We start from the raw sequence: 18786 nt of genomic DNA on the forward strand, positions 1-18786 counted from the left end.
CCTCCCGTTGATGCACCCTCTGTGTCTCGCACGGTTTGTGAAAACTGCAGCTCATTGTAAATGCTGACGTCAGAGCGAGGCTGGTCCCCCGGGCTCCTGCCCTCTCATGATTTTAAGCTTCTGAGTGTACCTTTAATCTTCACCAGTCTATTGATGCATTTAAAATTTTGTCCAGTATTTTTGGTTGTCTTGAGTGAGAGGATCAATCAGTAAACTACTCTGTGATGCATTAGAAACTGAAGTCCATAACTTTTAAAAATTAATAGCAAGAGGGAAGGGAGCTGAACAAATTTATGGATTTTTTACAGAAACACAAAAGCAGTACAAAATCAGCTGAATTAATATCACTTATTCAAAAGTGCCCTGGTATAGGCCTCTGTTAGATGCGTCAGTTTTGAGGATACGGATGGAGCTGCAATGACAGGACAGCGTGAATGAAGGGAGCTGTGGGGATTCAGCCGTGAGGCCTCTCCTGCTGGCCCAGCTGTTTCACAAGAAGAAGAAAACGGACCCAAACGTTGCCCGGGGTTAGGCCTCACCACAGACACTTCAGGTTCTGGGATTTGTCCAGTGCTTTCTAGAATCCTGGGAAAATGAAGTCTTCTTGGTGAACATAATTCACTTTCCCGTCACACGTTCCCAGGAGATGAAGCCCCACCGAGGGGGCTGATGCTCGGAGAGTTGGATACATCCTGCGTTTACACAACGTGGAGGAGCTGCTGAGGCCAGACTGCTGAGGTGGCAGGATGGCTCCCCACTCAGTCTTTCTTCTTCACCTCGTCATTTCTTTTCTCTCTTTTTTTCTTTTCTTTTTTTTTTTTTTTTGAAGAAAGGCTGTGATTTGGCTTATCCCCAAAGCCCCAGTACATAGTCATATATCCTAGTTGTAGGTCATTCTAGATATTCTGTGTGGGAGGCCACCTCAGCATAGCTTCATGAGCGATGCTACGTCTGCGCCCAGGATCCGAACCAACGAACCCTGGGCCACCGAAGTGGAACACGCGAACTTAACCACTTGGCCACAGGGCCAGTCCCTCAACATTTCTAATTTGTGAGATGAGAGTAATGCTAGAAACTATACCACAGGTTTGTCGTGAGGCATGAATGGATCACACATAAGACAGCACTGCCTGGAGCACATAAGCACTCAATGGATGGGAACTTCAGAAATGTAAAAAATACACAACTTACAGCAAGATCCAAACTTAACAAAATCTGAGAATTTCTTCTCAAATATGACGTCAGGTCCATCAAACAGGACTGCATTTCTTTACAGTTGGCGATTTCGTTGTGCTCAGAGCAGTCAAGCTATAAGTGAAGGCAGGTTCCCCTGGTCAGTCACTTGGTCCATGCGTCTAGCTTACGCTCGGCATGAGCACCTCCTCCACTGAGGGGGCCACCACGCTTCCCTCTCGAGATCAGCGTGTTTGCGACTCTTGTCACATCAGCAAGACATGAGCCTCCCGAGGTCCGATGAGGTGGTTCCCTCAAAGCCTTTCATTTCCCGTGGTGGTGAAGCAGGTCCGTGAATCTTTCCAAGTTTCCACAACTTCACCACCAACAGCATCAACGCCTCCATCCTCCGCTCCATCTTCCTCCAAACTTTCAGGAAACCGACAATAGTTACAGCACAAGAACAAAGAGAATTCATAGGTTGGGGACTTTCTCCCGGGATCATGTAGGAGTGTGATGTGCAAAGTGCACGGTACACACTCGTGCAACAGGTGATGCCACACCGACTCCTCCTGCGGAGAGAACTGCCGAGCCCGCTCGCCCTCTCTGTTCCTCTGTGCATCCGGGTCTCCTGTGGGGAGCTCAGGTTCTGCACATTCGTACCACACTCTCTTTTGACAGCGTCTTCCTGGAAGGCTGAGGGCTGGCTTTGTCAGACGTCCCTGGTGGACTGTCAGGGCCAGGGGGCCACGGTCCCTCCCTGGGCTCATGCAGAAAGGTACCCTGATGAGTATGCATCTTGCTTTAAGTTTCCGTACTTTTTACTTGTTTTCTTTGTTTAACTTAACATTTGTGGCGCAGGAATTATTTTAGGTGCTTTCTGTGAAACTCATTCAGCCGGGAAGGTGACAGGCAGCCTCAGCCGCACATGGCTTTTCTGGATAGGCAGGAGCACAGGGAAAGCCAGGAGCCAGACCCAGACGAGCCTCTGCCTCCGGCCACGCCCCTGCCTTGTGTCCGCGCCTCCACTGGGGGCTCCACTCTCCGCTCATTGCTCCTCATCTGAGGCAGAAGCCTAGAAGTCATCCTCGACCTCCTGCCCCACTCCCCACCCCATCCCTTCCTGGTCACTCACGGCCTCTCCCTCACTGGCTTCTCTCTCTCATAGCGCTTTGACTGTAGTTGATCTGTCACCACCTGTCTTCCTGTCCATCTTCCCCTCTTAGCACTGGGACCGTCTTTGATCTCTGAATACCTGGTGCCACTGCAGGCCCTCAAAAGATGTTAGCAGAATGAATGAATGAATGAATGAATGAAGTCCTATCCTTTCTATGTAAGAATTTCTTGAGTTAATCCTTCTATCTCCACTCCCCCTTAGGTGCCCAGCGTAGAGTCTTACTCTTCCTACCAGAACTCTCACAGGAACCACCTACCTGATGTTCCTTTTCTCCATTCGCCCCATCCCACCTGCTTTCCTCATTGCCCCAAGCATCAGCTCTCTAAAGGGTTGCTTCTCACTGCCCTTGGGATGAATTCAAGCCTTCATCTCTTGCCTCTGTTTCTGCTGAGCCCTATGGCTAACCACTATCTAGTGGTGTATGCCACGTGCATGTGTGTTCAGGCCCCAGTGTCTTTGCATGTCTTCCTAGAATGCTACCCACTTTGCTCTGCCTGACTACCTCCTGCCCACCCTTTGAAACCCAGCGCAAATGTGCTTCCTCGTGAAGCCTCCTGGGGCCCTACAGCCTCCCCTGTTCAGAGGATTAGAGCTCTCTGAGCATTTGTCGACTGGTTGTCATTGTTGGCTCACACATCTACAGCCCCATCTCCCCCTACCCACTAGATGGAGTCCCTTAAAATCCTGAGCTTGCAATGGCTTCATTTTTTTTTAATCAAGGAAGGTGTATTCACATACTGCTTGTGTAACAAAAACTAATTCAAAAAATGCGGCCGCTGTTGTGTCTTTCTGTTTACATTGTACACTGACCCCACCCCCACCCTGTTTGGTGCTGGCTGTGAGTAACTGAAACGTGATCAGAGAATGCTGGTAAATATGCAAATGTCCTTTCAGGAGGGGTGGGCTTTTTGCCTTTTCACGCTGGAATGCATGTTGTTTCCGACAGTGCTGGGGGCCTGGGATGCGGAGGACAAGGCCAGCTGCTCCAGGAGATGAGGGGCCCCAACTCAGCCCTGCCCCTCAGCCCATCTTCCCCGCCCGGCGCTGGCAGGTGGACGCTGGGGTTTTGAAGCTGAGTCTCTTGCACTGAGTCCTGGATGGAGGACGACAGATGGGGCCACACAGCTCCGCTGCTCAGACCGCGGGGACAGGTGGAGGCTCCGGGGCCAGAGTGTGAATGCTGGCGATTCATGCGTGGTGCAGGCCGGCGCAGTGCCCAGCTCAGGACCAGCGACAGCTGGGCAGCACATGGGCAGGGGAGGGAGCAGGGCACGGGGTGGGGCGGGAGCGTGGGTTCAGCCACGGGCGGGCGTGGGGGGAGGAACGGGAGGGCAGAGGACACGGGAGGAATGAGGGGGAACTCCACCTGCCCCCGCCCCAGGCTGGGGCGGGAGTGAGGTCAGAGGTCCCGAGCTGACCCCAACGGCTTAGGAAGCTGGAGGGTAAGTGGACACGACGTGAGGGAAGAGAGCTCCTTGTCTGCCCCTTCGCCCTCCTCCCCACCCCCAGCTGTCCTCCACCTAGCCCTGCAGAGGCATTTGGGCCATCCCGGCAGCTGTGCCAGTGCTTGGCTGGGTCAGGGCCCGGGCAGGGAGAGAAGCAGCTGCCGCCCCTCCCCGTGCGGACGAGGGTGACCAGGTTGGGGACGGCTCAGCACATGGCAAGACGCTCCACGCTCTTCCGTGCAGAACGCCACCGGCCGACTGTGCCCTCACGGTCCCTCTTGAGCGAAGCGATGGAGGGAGAGCTGTGGAGCCATGACAGTAATTAGTAGCAGCGTCGCCTGAGCCCTTGCCACCTGCCCGAGGCTGCTGATCTGTGGGACGTCACTGGGTCCCCCCACAGCCCGCCGCGAAAGCATTACAACTTCCATTTTACACGCGAGAAAACAGGCTTCTTGGTTGAGAAAAGTGCCCACAGTCGGACCCTGAGATGGGACAGAGTGAGATCTGACACAAATTTGTCTGACACTAGAGACCCAGCTCCTAACCTCTGAGGAGGACTGGATTAGCACGATCCCCAGCTGGAAGCCAGCAGCCCCCATCGGCAGAAGTAACGAGAGTGGGGTGGGCCTGAGTGAGCCTTTCTCTCTGTCAGGATGGACCCGCTAGATGAGGTGGGGGGAGTAAAGGAAGCGGGAAAATCCTTTTTTTCTGGGGATTTCTCTAAATAGGAGCACTGCCATCCCTTTGGGCTGATTTAGGAGACTTTGCCTGGAAAAACCAGAACAAAGCCCTGTGGGTTGGGCGCCAGGAGACCAGAGTCCATCCGTCCCTCTGGGTGGCCTCCGTAGGCACTGCCGCCCTTGGTCTCTCACTCTCCAGGTGGGTGCGGCCAAGCCTCAGAAGGAGGGGTGGGGCAGGGCAGGGTCGGTCTCCCTCTGGTCTGGTCCCTTGCGAGGTGGAGCATCCCGCCTGGAGCCCTGTGCAGAGCACCTGCCAGTTGGCCTAAAGCTGAGTGCAGACATGCTTCTCCCAACCCCATATCCACCACAGAGCGGCCAGGAGGGCGGGAGCTCCAGAGCAGCCGGCCCTTTCCAGATCCTCACCCGCCCAGGCCTCCGTCTGGCCAGCAGGGGGACCTCGAGCCTCAGGCAACGGCCTGAGCTGGGTGGCTCCCTCCGGCCCTGGATTCCACCACTGAGCAGACCCACAGGCCTCCCTAGGCCTCAGTTTCCTGCTCTGCGAAATGGGAAAACAGTTACACTTCCTTCACCTGCAATGCTGGGGGTGTTGGTGAGAGCTAATGCTGAAGTGTGTGGACCTGGACCTTCTTGTCGTCGTGCTGTATTATTCTGAACGCCCGGCCTTCCATAAACGTTTCTGGAGCTCTGCTATGTGCCAGGAGCTGTTGTGAGCCCTGGATGAAGTCCGTCCAACTCTGGGGCCAGGACAGTGGTTGAAACAGAAACCTCTGCGTGTCCCACCCACCTGACCAGCCAGACAGAGCGGGCGGCCTTAGCTTCGGTGGACGCCTCTAGCAAGCTCCTGTCTCTTCCTCTGGCCTGGAATTTGGGACTTTGGGTGGGCCCCGGGAGGGGCAGGGAGGCTCGGCTGCAGCCCGGCGCTCGCTCCGACGTCAGGAAAGTGCACCTGGTGAGGGACCTCTTGCAGCCCTCTGCTCCCCGTGACTGGGCCTTGGGTTCAGGGCAGAGGGGTGAGGCAGATGTGACCGGATTAATGTCACTCACACTGAGCGTTCTGCTTACGGTCAGGGAATTGGGGCTGGGCTAAGGCTGGAGCTGAGAGAAGGGGCTCGAGCTTGTCGCCAAGCCCGAGCTGTCTAGTCACCTCTCCGTTCTTTTCCCAGGAATGCGGCCCCGGTCGGTTCCTCCTGTGATGGGGTTGTGGCTGGTGGCCTCTTGCCTCCATCCCTTCTGGGCGGGGCTTCCATCGACAGTCACTGTGAAGACCTGGGTGTGGTGGGCTCTCTGACAGGCTCCTGGGGGTCCGCGTGGAGGAGAGTGGACCCTCCACCTGTTAGCTTTCCGCCTCGCTCCTTCCAAGGAGCCTCTGGCTTCAGGCCTAGCCTCACCGGGGCCACAGTCCACAAAGCACCTAATTAGGAGTTCAGAGTGACAGGTGACTGTTCACATTGCTTGTGCTGCTTCTCCAGTTCCGTTTGTCTCGTTCTCTTAGGTGGACTGCAGACGGTCTGAGAAGGGCTGCTTGTGATGTGGTGCAAAGAACCCTGGGCTGGGAGTCAGAGACCTGAGTTCATATCTCAGTTCCAGCTCTGGCAGTTCCAGGCCTCTCTCTGAGCCTTGGCGTTTTACTCTGTTAAAGGGGATCATCACAGTTTCCCCACGAGGCAGCATGACGACCCACGAGATAAACGTGAGAAACGGCCACATCCTCTGTCTGCATCTGCCCAGGACAAGCGAAAACATGCGTCCACACAAAAACTTGTCCACGAATGTTCACAGAGCATATCATGCATAATAGTCTGAAATGTGCATTGACCGAAGAATGGATAAACAAGCGTGCTGCGTCCTCATGATGGAATATTATTCAGCTACAGAAAGGGATGCAGTGCTGACACATGGTACAACATAGACGAACTTTGGAAACCTCCTGCCACGCAGAGGAAGCTGGTAACGAAGGACCAGGTATTGTGTGGTTCCACGTACATGAAATGCCCGGAACAGCCATATCCACAGAGATGGGAAATGGATTAGTGATTGCGGGGCCGGGGTAGGGCTGCGGAGGAGCAGGGAAATGACTGCTAACAGGGGCAAGGATTTTGGGGGGAGAAGGAAAGTGTTCTAAAATTAAATTATGGTGATAGTTGCACAATTCTGCAAATATACTAAAAATCATTGAATTGTATGCTTTAAATGGGTGAATTTACGATATGTAAACTATATCTCAATGAAGCTGTTTAAAAATTTAGCCGAGTGTCCTGAATTTAATCTGGCAACTCTGCCCTGTCCTTCCTTTCCCATTTCCCCCAGTCCGCACGGCCCTCCTTGCCCTCTCAGAACATGGAGAAGGCAGTGGGCATACTTCTCTTTCTCGAGAGTTGTTGGCCCTGCCTGTAGGGTGGAAAAGAATAAAGGAGGCATTAGGGAGTCCAGATGCCAGCCCGCCAACCTCCAACCAAAGCCACATAATCCCCCCTGCCTCGGTTTCCCCTTCTGCCTGCTGAGGGGACGGGAGGCAGAGGATCCTTGCCCCGCACCCCTGGAGGTGGCGTTCGAGGAGTCCAGGGCGGTGGGGGTGAAGTGCTGGCCAGGATGGGGGGCCTTGCTGGGAGGTGTGGTAGAGCAACTTGGGCGGCAGGTGGATGGCCCGCAGGCACCTCTTGGCCGCAGTCAGGGCAGAGAAGCCAAGAAATCATGGCTGGCGCCACGTGGGCCAGAGTCAGGCGTGGGAGCCGGGCCATGGGCTGCCGCATGGAGAGCTGCTGGTGCCAGGAGAAGCCTGATTCTTTAATTGATGAGCAGCGTGGCGGCTCCCTGCTGGCCAAGCGTGGGTGGGGGCGGGCGTGGAGGAGAGTCGGGACTGGGGCCGAGGGCCTGGAGGTGGTGGAGAGCTGGCACTCCTGGGCTGGGGAGCGCCCAGAGCTCTGTGACCGGCCAGCTGTCACTAACCACTCAGCACCTTGACGAGTGGGATCTGCTCCCAGTTTCTCTTCCCTCGGATGTCTCCTCCTTGCCACGGCTTCCCTCCCTTGGGCTGTGAGCGTGTGCAGGTCTCCCGTCTACAACCACCACTTTTTGATCCTCGTCTCCTGCCTCTCACAGTCCATCTTTTATTCTCCTCCCTGCCAAGCTCTTTCAAAGCCTCGTCTGCCCCCACGGCCCGGCCTTTCCTACCTGCTCCAGCGTTAACCCTGAGATGGTGCTTCTACCTCCCCGCCCACTTCTTGTCATCGAATCGTCCCACTTCTTCCCGGGTGCTGTGGGCACAGCCTGCTTCTTTCCAGCTCTCTTTGGCATCCTCTCCTGGAGTGATCTCACCTCTCCTGGAGCTCTGACTGCCGCCTAGATTGACATGACCCAGGCAGAGCTCTGACTGTCCCCTGGGCCATTGCCACAAGCCTGCTGGACCCTGCGCCTGGGTAGGCACATCCCACCCTACCTGCCCAGGAGAGGCCTTCTCACCCTCGCTGTCCCACAGCCAGCCTCTCCTGCTTCAATCCCACTCACCACCACCAGCATTTCTCCAGGAGCCCGAGCTTGAAATTCAATCGTCCTCTTTGCCTCTCCATTCTCCCCGGCTGCTCTGCTTGGCTGGCCAAGGAGCTGGGAGTCCTATGTGACATCTCTATTGTCCATCTTCTCTGTTCCCACTGCTTCCTCTTATGTTTGGCTTTTAATCTTGTTTGGCCAGGACTTGTCTCTGATGGGTCTTCCTGCCTGGCCCTCCCCCTCCTCCAGTCCACTCTGCACGGGGCACCTTTCCAAAAGAGCATCTTTCAGATCCTTCAAAAACACTTGAAGGCTTCCCATCACCCATAGGGTGGACCACATCTGTCTAGTGATTTACAACCTGAAAAACACTTTCAAACAGATAAAATAGGTGATGTGATTATTCCTCGTTTATGGATGGGAGAACCGAGGCTCAGAGAGATGCGGTGAGTTGCTGGGGTTCATCCAGAGCTAACAGGTGGAGCCAGGGCAGGGGCTGAGGCCTTCTGCCTTTGACCGGGTGCACCACCCGCCACAGTCTCCCCCACCTCCCGAGGGGGCCTCCAGCAGTGTGGGCCCTGGCTGTTGCCCTGCTGCCCAGCACCAGCCCCTGGTCCTGCCCAGAACACGCCTCTCTTGCTCAGGCTGTTTGTCCTTTCTGTCTGCCTAGGCCAGCAGCCCTTCTCCACAAACCAGGACATCTCATCCCTGCTCCAAGGCCTTCCCCACCCAGCGCCCCCGCGACCTTGTCTGTGGCAGCTGGAACACGCTGCCCACCCGCCCAACGGAGCTCCAGCTGGTTCTGAGCAGGTTCCACACCAGCCCTGCCCTCCAGCCCCAAGCTGGGAGCCCCTGAGAGCCCTCAGAACAGAACACCTTCTTAGGCTGCCATTCACAGCCGCCAGTTAACACGGAATGAGTGGGTGGGGCTGGAGCCTCCTCCAGGAAGCCCTTCCAGAGCAACTGACCAGCGATGCCAATCACCCCATGAGCCTCACATGCCTAGGCAAACACCGCACACCCTGGGCAGTCTGCCAGTGGCTTCCCTCCAACGTCTCCCAGCCTGGTGTCCTCGCCCACGATTAAGGACGAGTGACACTGCTGTGCTCCCTCCGGGGTGTGTGTGAGCATTCCGTGTGGGACATGACGTATGTCTCTAAAGACTGAACCACTGCGCACCTGTAAAAGGGGCCTTTATTACTGTAGGAGAGCGTGTCCCCCCATGCCGATTTCTCTGGGGGGTTAGCAGACTGCCTCCCCTGCCCCCCGCAAGGTGGGGAGGGTGTGGAAGCCAGGACACCCGACTTCCCCGAGGCCTGAGCTCAAAGGCTGGTGCTCAGGGGACTCCCCAGGGCCGGGACGGGCGGATGCAGGGCAGGGCTCACCCCGGACATCTCCCCTGGCACCAGGCTCTGCCCCCAACTCACGGGGGTAACAAGTTGATTGCCTCTCTGGGTCTCAGTTTCCTTATCTGTACAAGTTGGGTTGAAGCTCAGACTTTCAAGACTTTTAAAGCCACAGAGCTAATAAAATCTTATGTTCAAATAAAATCTCATAGCAGGAACCCCGGAGTGAAGTGAGCTGAAGCAGAGTGGCTCTGGCTAAAGCAGGGTGGTTTTCTGAGTCCTGACTGAGAGTCAAGACCTGACCCTCCTTCCCAGCCCCTGAGGTCCTGAGGCTTCTCGGCTGAGCCCTGAGGCGTCTTCAGCGAACAGCATCCAAACCGCCAGAACAGACCCCCGTGGCGCTGGCATCAGCTCTTATCTGTGAACAGGAGGAAGTACCCATCAGTAGGGTGGGAAAGACCTCTGAGCCGCCCAGGTGGCTGCATGTTGGGGTCGTTTGTGCCTTGTGCTCCCCACCCTGACTGGGGGGTCTTTCCAGAGACGGTGCGGGAAATGATGGCTTTTTCATTTCTCTGTCTTCTGTGCTCAGCTCATTGTCTAACGTGAAAAAGGGGTTCAGGAAACGTCTTTTGAATAGACTAAATGAAGGAAGGAACGATGAAGTTAAGAAGGAAATGGAAGGGACATCCTCGCTTCAGGATTTAGGACCAGTTCTGTGCTATCCGGAGGGACCTCGACTAGCTCCTTCCCACAGACCCAGCTGCTGACCTGGGAGAGGGGATGGGGAGGGGAGAGAGACCTGGATTCCAGATCTGAAGAGGGAACCTCAAAGGGGCAGACGGGGCCTGGGGGACGAGGGCAAGGCCGGGGCCTCCCTGCCGTCCAGAAATCTTCTCCTTCCAACCAGCCCGCCCTTGCTCTGCTCGCCTCCTCCTCCTCCCCTCCCCCTCTGTCCCCTCTCCCACTTCCCCCTCCCCCTCCGCCTTCTCCTCTCCCTCCACATACTGCCCAGAGAGTGGTGAGAAACAACGCAGGGACCAAAATCACCTCCTGCCTGCTGGCAGGGGAAAGAGCGATCCTAAAGCTTCATCCAGCCCCAGACCGCCCTGGGGCCTGAGCTGAACCTTGGCGGCCCCCTCCCTGCTGGTGTCCTGAGGGTCTGCAGGGATGGCTGCTCTCCTGGGGCAGGCCTCTTCCCGACTCCACGTGTCTCATTCAGTTGGGAGAATTCCAGGAAGGAGGAGGGGCAGGGCTGCCCTGCAGGAGTGCCTCTACCAGCCCCCACTTCTCCACACACCCCCTCCCCACAGTGGAGAGAGGGCAAGAGTGAGGGGCCCTGAGAAATCTAGACAGGGGCTTCAGGGGGAAGGATGGGGGCAGGGGCAGGCCTGGGGGTCTTTAGACCTAATCTTGCTCCCAGAGCCACATGCCAAACAGAAGCTTCTCCCTGGGTGACCTTGAAGGCATCCACGCCTGGTCCCTGTGTCTTTTGGTGCCAACTTCAGCATGACTGGCTACACAGAGCACTCCTCGTCCTTCTACTGGCCCCGCCTGGTGCTGCTGCTTGTCCTGCTGATAAAACGTCTGGCTAGACACTCCTAAGTCAGCTCAGGAAGCTCTGCCACCCTGCGAAGGCCTTCGTGAGCAGACCAAGGCTCACCTCTTCACGTCGAGGGCCCTGTGTCTGCGGGGCATGGATGGACCCTGGTGTGGGGAGGGTCAGCGTGTCTGGAGGTCCTGGACATGTGATGGAAGCCAGAGAGTTTTTGGCTCAGTGTAATTCCAGATACCTTGGTCCCACCTGTTCTGTCCACTCCTTCCCATACCATCCTCCCCCCATTACAGACCTCTGACCCTCCTCTAACCTCCCCCTGCACTGACCCTGCTCTTGGCCCTGGAATCTGCCGCATATGGGCAGCCAGGACCTAGAACTCTTCTAGGGGGAGAGGCCACCCCCACAGCCTCTGTCTCGACCATCTTTCCTGCCTCAGAATGGACTGGGTGCTGTCAGAGCAGGACAGGACAGGAGACGTCAGCTGTCTAAGGCAACTGAGGCCAGGAGATGAAAAGTGCCTTGCCCAGGGCCACACAGCCAGTGAGTGAGGGCCCGAAGCCAGCTTCCAGCTCTTCTGACTGTCAGTCAAGCGCTCTTTTTCCTGCACGAAGTGGTCCTGCTGCCCAGGAGCACTGTGTTCACCTCTGACCCCCCTCCCCTCTGCTCAGAGACTCTGCGGAGACAGGTGCTTTTCCCAGAGCGGCTCTCTGGACGGACCCTGCCTGGGCCAGCTCTGCTCTCAAAGGTCAATGTAGTCCCTGGAGGCTTGGCCCTGGGACCAGCAGGGTGGAGGGACAGAGAGCGGAGGGGGCGAGGGGAGGAGGAGAGAAGGGACAACAGCTTTGATTTATTCTGCCCAGAACTGAGGAACAAACAAATTCCCTACGGGGATTATGCAAATGTATCCACTACAAGTCAACAACCCACACGGAAGAACTGGGGGTGAGGAGTGTATGGGGGGGGCGGGGGCCCGCTCAGGTGCCCTCCAGAGCTGAAGACACTGCTGAAGCTTAGACAGGGTGACCTGCTCACCTACGCCCTGCCCCAATCTGGGCCTGCTGGGTCTTTGTAGGTTTTTTTGACACCTAGATGAACAAAAATTAGGAAGCTGAGTGAAAACCAAGAGAAAGCCTTGATCCCACAAGGACTTGAGCCAAGGAAGGGCTGAGAGCCCAGGATGGACAAGAAGGCTTGCCTGTTGCTGGGCCTGGGGAGGAGGCTCCGGAGTGCTGAGGACGTCTGCAGGGGAAGTGGAGGGCGACACGTCCCAGTTTCTCCCCAGGGTCTAGGGCAGCGCTGCGATTTGCCGTCTGTGGCACAGATTCCTTGCTCCCCTGAAGGCAGAAATGGAAGTTACCTTTCCCACTGGGTTTCCTCCTCCCCAGGAAGATTCAGCCCCCTCTCCCGCTCCTCCAGCTCCTCAGGTTCCAGCCCCACTGACCCTGATCCCCACGGAGATTCGGTGCGGACCCCCAGCAGAAGCTGTGTTCTCACCCTCCTTGGGAAGAACTCCTGTCTGGCATCCCGAGGTCCAACAGGCGGGCAGAGCCTCAGGGGCTGGGGCCAGGCCAGGTGGCACTGGGGTCCTCAGCCAGACTCTCTTTGCTCTCCTGGGGCCCTTTCCCAATATCCACGAGCAAGGGTTTCTTAGATCGGGATCTCTGCAACGCATCTGTTCTGAGCAGGGGTCTGCCCCTGGGTGGTTCTTAGTCGACACCAGCAGGCCACCTAATCTGAGCTGCAGCATGAGGCAGCCCAGAGAGGGACTGGGATGGGGCACAGGGAGGGGAGCACTGTGATGGGAGTCAGGAGCCTGGTTTCTTACTCCGGCCGTCAGGATTTGCTGTGCCCCCTTGTGGAAGCCCCTTCCTTCCAGTCTGCTGTTCGTCTACACTGAGGGGACTGGGCTGCAGACCTTGTGGCTTAGCTCCTGTGCTATGAAGAGGGAGGAGTACAGAGAAGGAGGAGAGAGGGGGACATTGGTGGGGACCATTTTGGGAAGTAGGTCCCATCTGCCAGCCTCTGGCCCTCATCTGCAAGATGGAAATTGCTAATAGACTAAAAGGCAGTTCTGGAAGATAGAGGAGAAATAAGCATAATGACTCAGGATGGAGCTGCAAAGTATAGCTCCTGAGAACGTGCAGGAGCTGGTTTCATGGGAGAGCAGGGTCTGAGGACTGAGGGTGGGGACTGTGCCAGGAGGAAGCAGAGAAGGGCCATCCTGGAGCCCCGCAGGCAGGCGAGAGGCTGAGGCAGGTGGAGGGGTCTCCCGAGGCGGGGCTGGGACTCCGGGGCACCCCGCACAGAGAAGGAGGGAGTGAGCACAGAGAGGCCGGATTCCGACACCAGACCCTAGAAAAGGCTCACAGGTTCCCAGCCTTTCTCAACCAGAATCACTTCCTTTGTTTGGAGGAGGGGTGGGGAGGAGACGGAGGGCAAGGAGGGAGGGGCCCGGTGCCGCCGCCGCCCCCGCCCCTCGGGTGCGCGGAGTCGATTGTCACCAGCTCCAGCGCCGGGGGGCGAAGGAGGCGCTGATGCCGAGTCAGTCCCCGCCCGCCACATCCCCCCGGACCTGACAGGCTGGCCCCGGGCTCGCCGGGCATCCCGGAGCCAGCGGTTGCTGGAGGCGTCGAGCTGGGCGGGCGCTTGGACAGCACCGTGCGGGCGCTGGGAGCTCTGCCAGTTTGGGTGACCTTGGGTAGGTCTGTGCCTCAGCGCCCCGGGGCTCCCGGCGGGTATCGGGAGAGGGTTGACAGAGGCCGCGAGAATGCCCTTGGGGTCGGGGCGCGCGAGGGTCCCTGTTGAGCCGAGCGGACCGGGCAGGGCTGGGAGGCAGGCGCCGCAGGGTCTCCGGCGGGGCGGGGCGGGGGGCGCTCTCCGGGGCAGGGGCCGCGCCCTGGCCTGGTGCTCGGCTCAGCCCCCTAGGCCCGCGTCTGCCCGCCCAGTCCCAGGTGCGGAACGGGCGCTACCTCTTTAAAAGCGTCCGGGGCTGAGCCTCCGCCGCACCATGTGATTGCTGGAAAGGCCGGGCCGGGAGGCTGCCGCGGGAGCCTGGAGAACCAGGAGCAGCGCGCGCTGCCGGAGCCCAGCCCTGCCCGGCGTGGCCGCGGCGCTCCGGGCGGCCCCAGGTGCCCGCAACTTTAGGCGCTGCCTCTGGGGTCCCCTGGCGGCCAGCACGCAGGATGGTGAGCTCCTTGCGTCCTGCTCTGTGGGCATAGGTGGGCAGAGCCGGGTATGGGGGACCCGTGCGGGTGTGTGTGCTGGGAGCTGCCTCTCACCTGATAAGAAAGCCGGTGGAGGAGTGAGCGCTGCTATTTTAAGTTGCTGAATGGAACCTCTGGGGCTATAAGGGGAGGGACAAAGATTGGAGAGAAAGGGCCAGGTACTCCGCCAGCCTGGGCGGGCACCACGTGTGCCAAGTGGGGCACATCCCCACAGGGCGGCGGGGGCTGCAGAGCTGCTGGCTCCCCTCCCCACAGGCAGGCCTCCCCACTCTAGGCTTCCGTGACCACAGGTGCCTGCCTCACGCCCCTTGGTGCCCGTCTGCTGATGTGCCCGGCCTGTGCCCGCCATGCCGCCCTCCGTCTCGGCCTTCCAGGCCGCCTACATCGGCATCGAGGTGCTCATCGCCCTGGTCTCGGTGCCTGGCAACGTGCTGGTGATCTGGGCGGTGAAGGTGAACCAGGCGCTGCGGGATGCCACCTTCTGCTTCATCGTGTCCCTGGCGGTGGCTGATGTGGCAGTGGGTGCTCTGGTCATCCCCCTCGCCATCCTCATCAACATCGGGCCACGGACCTACTTCCACACCTGCCTCATGGTCGCCTGCCCTGTCCTCATCCTCACCCAGAGCTCCATCCTGGCCCTGCTGGCAATTGCCGTGGACCGCTACCTCCGCGTCAAGATCCCGCTCCGGTGAGTCCAGAGCAGCTGGAGGCACCTGCTGCGCCCGTACTGGGTGGCTTGAGGGCCGTGTAGAGAGGATAAAAGGTGGAACATAAGACCCCATGTCAGCCAGATAGTCTCTGGGCCACTGCGCCCCAGCACACATTCTGCCTGCCTGTCCTCTGCTCTGAGCGCTGGGCTGAGCTGCCGCAGAAGCAGGAGGGGCTGGAGGAAGGGGAACCTGGCAGTGCCCAGGGCCCCGGGACCGAAGCTGCTGCTGTTCTCCCGACACGGCCAGGGAAACTGAGGCTGCCTGTCCGGCCTGGGGTGGGCCTGCCAAGACAGTCACTGTGAGCCCTGGGTGGTAAGGAGCTGTGCTCCCCCGGCCCACGGACGTGGAAGGGCAGACCAGACTGCAGGGTGCAGTGAGGCTGTGCCGAGGGTGGCATGGTGGGGGCAGGAGTGCTGTTTCCAGCCAGGCCTGGCTGGGCTTCCTGAAGACACCCTTTAGTCTTGTTTTCTGGATAACTCTGTGCCAGCCGGCTCCACCCTCCGGGGCCATCCTGGCAAACCCAGCTCCTGCTTATGGGATCTCTGCGGCAGGCAGGAGGAGGGAGGAAGGGGCACCTGCTCTTGGCGTGCCTATTCTGTGCAAACCCACGTGTGTCAGGCAGCACATGGTGGTGGCCTGACGGTGGCAGTCCTCATGCGGGTGTCTACTCCGTGTTGGGGCTCCTTGCCCAGGCCTGCCAGGCCATAATCTCATCACCAGGCAGTGCTGGGGCCACCAAGTGCCAGCGAACGCCTGGGCGCAGGGCCAGGGCCAGCCCTGCTGGGACGCTTCTGTGAGGCGTGCTTGACCCCGTTTAAATCTGGTCACCAGTGGATCCGCTTCCTCCCGGGGGCTCTGGCCATCTCTGGCACCTGCCGTCCGGGGAGTAGCTTCCACACCCGGGACGTGGGGCCTCTGGCCTCAGTTGGCCTCTCGCCCAGGCAGGCCTAGGCACCCATGTTTCTCCCATTTGCATTACATTTGTGCACGTTTAACTTTTCAAAGCTTTTTTCATGCAACATTTTTTCCTTTTTTCACCGTGATCCTGTAAGGGAGGTGGAGTGGGAGCTGGTACAGGGGAAATTAAGACCCAGAAGGTCTCCTGAAGCTGATGGGAGCAGACCTTGACCCCACTGCCTACCCTACCTCCTGCTTCCCCCACGGCCTGGCACCTTGAGGCCAGGCTCCCTGCTGTCCACCTCCCGTACACCCTCGTTTCCAGGGGAGGTGGGCTGAAGACAGCTGCTCAGGGGAGAAGGAGGCAGGGAAGGCAACCAGAAGCCCGGTGAGCTCAGCCGCGGAGGGGCCTTCCTGCTGCCATTAGTCCCAGGTCGTGGCTGGGCTGTGCAGATGCAGCTGGTCTCAACCCATTAGCGTGGGCTGGGCCTCTGAGCCCGGCCACAGCACAGAGTGTTGCCACATTAGGAAACTCACCAGATAGGCAGATAGGTGAAGGCTGCTCAAGAAATTCCATCTGCTGAGTGGACGCCAAGGTGAGCCATGGCCCAGGCCGCACGTGACAGAGGTTGTAGCTGCAGAAGTGCCCTACTTGCCCTGTTGGGACGGGGGCCGTGCGTGCAGGAACCACTGGCCCATTGCTCCGGGAGGCAGCTCCTGTTGCTTCTTGCTCCAGCCTCGAGGAGCTGGGGCTCTTGAGGAGCGTCTTCCCAGGACCAAGGCTGGGGTGTACATAGAGGCTATGAATCCAGGCTTGGGGTCACGTCCTTGCTGTGACCTTGGGAAAGTAACTTATTAACCTCTTTCAGCTTCAATTTCCTCATCTGTAAACGGGGACATTAATAATAGTGCCTTCTTCCTAGGATGATTGGAAGAGTATGATAAACTCCTACGTGGAAAGTACTGAGTGCTGTCTGACATGTTACGTGCAAACCGCACGTGGTAGGTTCGTCACTGTTAACAGTGGGCTCACAGTGGGCCTGATGGGCCAGCCCTGCCCCGCCCCCCCAACACACACACCTATGCACACATGCGCACACATGCACAGACACATGCACTCGTGTACCCCACCTTTCCAGGGAGGTGTCGAAGTGCCATGAAGTTCCATCTGTGCCTGCTCTTCCCCCTTGGTGGACTGTCAGTGCCTCAGGGCGGTGACCTGGGCAGTGGCTACATCTTGTCTGTTTCTGCAGATTTTCCAGAAAGCCCCTCATGGGGTCTGGCACACAGCAGACATTCAGGAAATGTGGTGAACTGGATGAGTTTCCGGGGCTCACGCAGCTGAGCCCCAGGCAGGCCTTCCAGGTGTCAGTGCACCCCAGGGCCCTCCTCCCACAGAGAGGAGCCTTTCTCCCGGGTTAGAGAAAGGCTGCTGGCATTCTGGAGGCTGGGCTGAGGGGATGGGCCACTCCAGCCCCTTGCCTGTCACAGCCCAGGTGCCCCTGCAGGAGGGAGGGCACGTGCTGCTCCGCTCCCGGCAGCTGGAGGCAGTGGGCTGCTGGGTCTGGGGGAAGCCCTCTCAGCTAGAGGTCCCCCATCAGAGGATGAGCAGTCAGAGGGTGACGCGGCCCCGGGCACCAGGGCGTAGTACCGACACAGTACCTTGCTGTTGAGGCAGCTGTGGGGCATCCTGGTGACAGGAGTCAGCTCCGTCAGCATGGTTTGGTCAGTGGACTGAAGATTTCAGTTCCCTTCACCTGGCAGAAAGCCAAGAGAGAGAAAAGGTTCATGTCATGTAGTGTGATCCAGTTGCCAAAACACAGCTCAAATTGTTGATTCACCAATGGCCTGAGGTCATTTACGTGTGTTTTGCACAAGTTTGCATAGGGCCCCCACATGCCTCGTAATTGATACCCTCGTCCCTCAGCTCCCGCTTCTGGGGCATCTCCAGCGTTCACCCCACCACCCCCTCACCCTGGTTTCTTGGTGGTGCTCTGTGCCTGCTCCAGGGGCTGGTTATGAGGGGGAGTGCCTGCAGGGACTCCCTGACCAATGCCCTCTCTGTGGGAGGAGACCCAAGCACAGCCGTCTGTGGTGAGATGGGGTGTGGTGGGTGGAGGGTGGCGGGTATATAGGAGTCAGAAAGGTGGGAGTTTGAACCTTGGTCTGTTTTGCAACCTTGCAAAAGTTACTCAGCCTCTCTGAGCCTTTCTCCCCTCATCTGTTAAATGAAGGGTCTGGATTCGAGGTCTCTGGGCTCCTTTTGTGTCTCTCCATGGTCCGTCCTTACTGTGACTCGTGCCAATACCATGTTGAGATCTGGGGCAGGTAGGGTTGTGTTGCTCCTAGTGATTATGTTTTCTTTATGCTGTGTTTTTTCTTTAATGCTTTATCTCGTTGATGCTCCCAGCCTCTCACTAGTGGAGGTTGCTGTTGTCTTCTTTCTGTAGATACTTCTATGGACAGATTGAGGTCTGAGGCTTGGGGACGTTCAGTAATTTGCTCAAGCATCTTGTCAGGAGCAGAGACAGGACTTGAGTCCCGGCCTGTCTAACGGGTGCCTCTAAGCAGGCAGCCCCTGAGTGTCCTGAGTCAGCCCCAAGAAGCTGTGGGACTCGTGGGGGAGCTTCATTCTCCTCTTGTCTTTGCCGATGGCCTCTGTGCTCTGCTCAGCCCACGCGCGCCTCCCCTGCCTCCTCCCCTTCGCTCCAGTGGGCTGGGAGCCCCTGGCAGCCCTGCCTCTGTCCACAGCTGGAGGCCTGCCTGCTGGGCTGCTGACCGGGAGCATGGCGCCGGCCCGGAGGGAAATCTGGTAGATGAGGGTCCGTGTGGCTTTGCCCCCCTAGCCTGGCCGGCCTGGGCTTTTTCTGGCAGCCAAGTGCCTCCTGTGCTCATGGCCACCGCCGTTTGTGACCTCAGGGTCCCAGAACGATTGTGCTCCAGACCTGCCTTTGCTTTCCGGAGAACTGGGCCGCCTCCAGCTCCTCTAAGGACTGGTGAGTCTCAGCCTGAGTGTCTGAGACGAAGGGCAGAGGAGCAAGCCCTGAGGGCTCGCAGAAGAGGAAACAGAAG

The 18786-nt window shown here is 58.2% G+C and overlaps 1 protein-coding gene and 2 long non-coding RNA genes across 8 annotated transcripts in view; 2 read left to right on the forward strand and 1 right to left on the reverse strand.

Annotated features, from left to right (window-relative positions):
* LOC139080633 (uncharacterized) overlaps positions 1 to 6741 on the forward strand; it is a 36387-nt gene extending 29646 nt beyond the window's left edge. Inside the window, exon 2 of the long non-coding RNA XR_011535298.1 lies at positions 5989 to 6741. This is a non-coding gene — a long non-coding RNA (uncharacterized lncRNA). The remainder of the gene's footprint in view (positions 1 to 5988) is intronic.
* Positions 3046 to 13214, reverse strand: LOC139080634 (uncharacterized). Of its 4 annotated transcripts, XR_011535300.1 has the most exons (5): positions 12378 to 13214; positions 12079 to 12217; positions 11916 to 11968; positions 10785 to 11065; positions 9159 to 9746 (listed from the first exon to the last, which is right to left on the reverse strand). It is a non-coding gene; the product is annotated as an uncharacterized lncRNA (long non-coding RNA). The 4 variants fall into 4 exon arrangements; XR_011535299.1 differs by lacking the exons at positions 9159 to 9746; positions 10785 to 11065; positions 11916 to 11968 and adding exons at positions 3046 to 4097; positions 5066 to 8353; XR_011535302.1 differs by lacking the exons at positions 10785 to 11065; positions 11916 to 11968.
* ADORA1 (adenosine A1 receptor) overlaps positions 13186 to 18786 on the forward strand; it is a 33171-nt gene continuing 27570 nt past the window's right edge. Inside the window, exons 1-2 of one of the 3 annotated variants that reach the window (XM_008526501.2) lie at positions 13186 to 13581; positions 14398 to 14795. In XM_008526501.2, the coding sequence (XP_008524723.1) occupies positions 14455 to 14795 (341 nt within the window). In that variant the 5' untranslated portion in view covers positions 13186 to 13581; positions 14398 to 14454. Of the gene's footprint in view, positions 13582 to 13798; positions 14102 to 14397; positions 14796 to 18786 lie in introns of those variants that run through there. The other 2 variants (XM_008526500.2, XM_070602293.1) reach the window with 2 other exon arrangements.

Source organism: Equus przewalskii, chromosome 31, assembly GCF_037783145.1.
Source record: "Equus przewalskii isolate Varuska chromosome 31, EquPr2, whole genome shotgun sequence".
Lineage (NCBI taxonomy): Eukaryota > Metazoa > Chordata > Mammalia > Perissodactyla > Equidae > Equus > Equus przewalskii.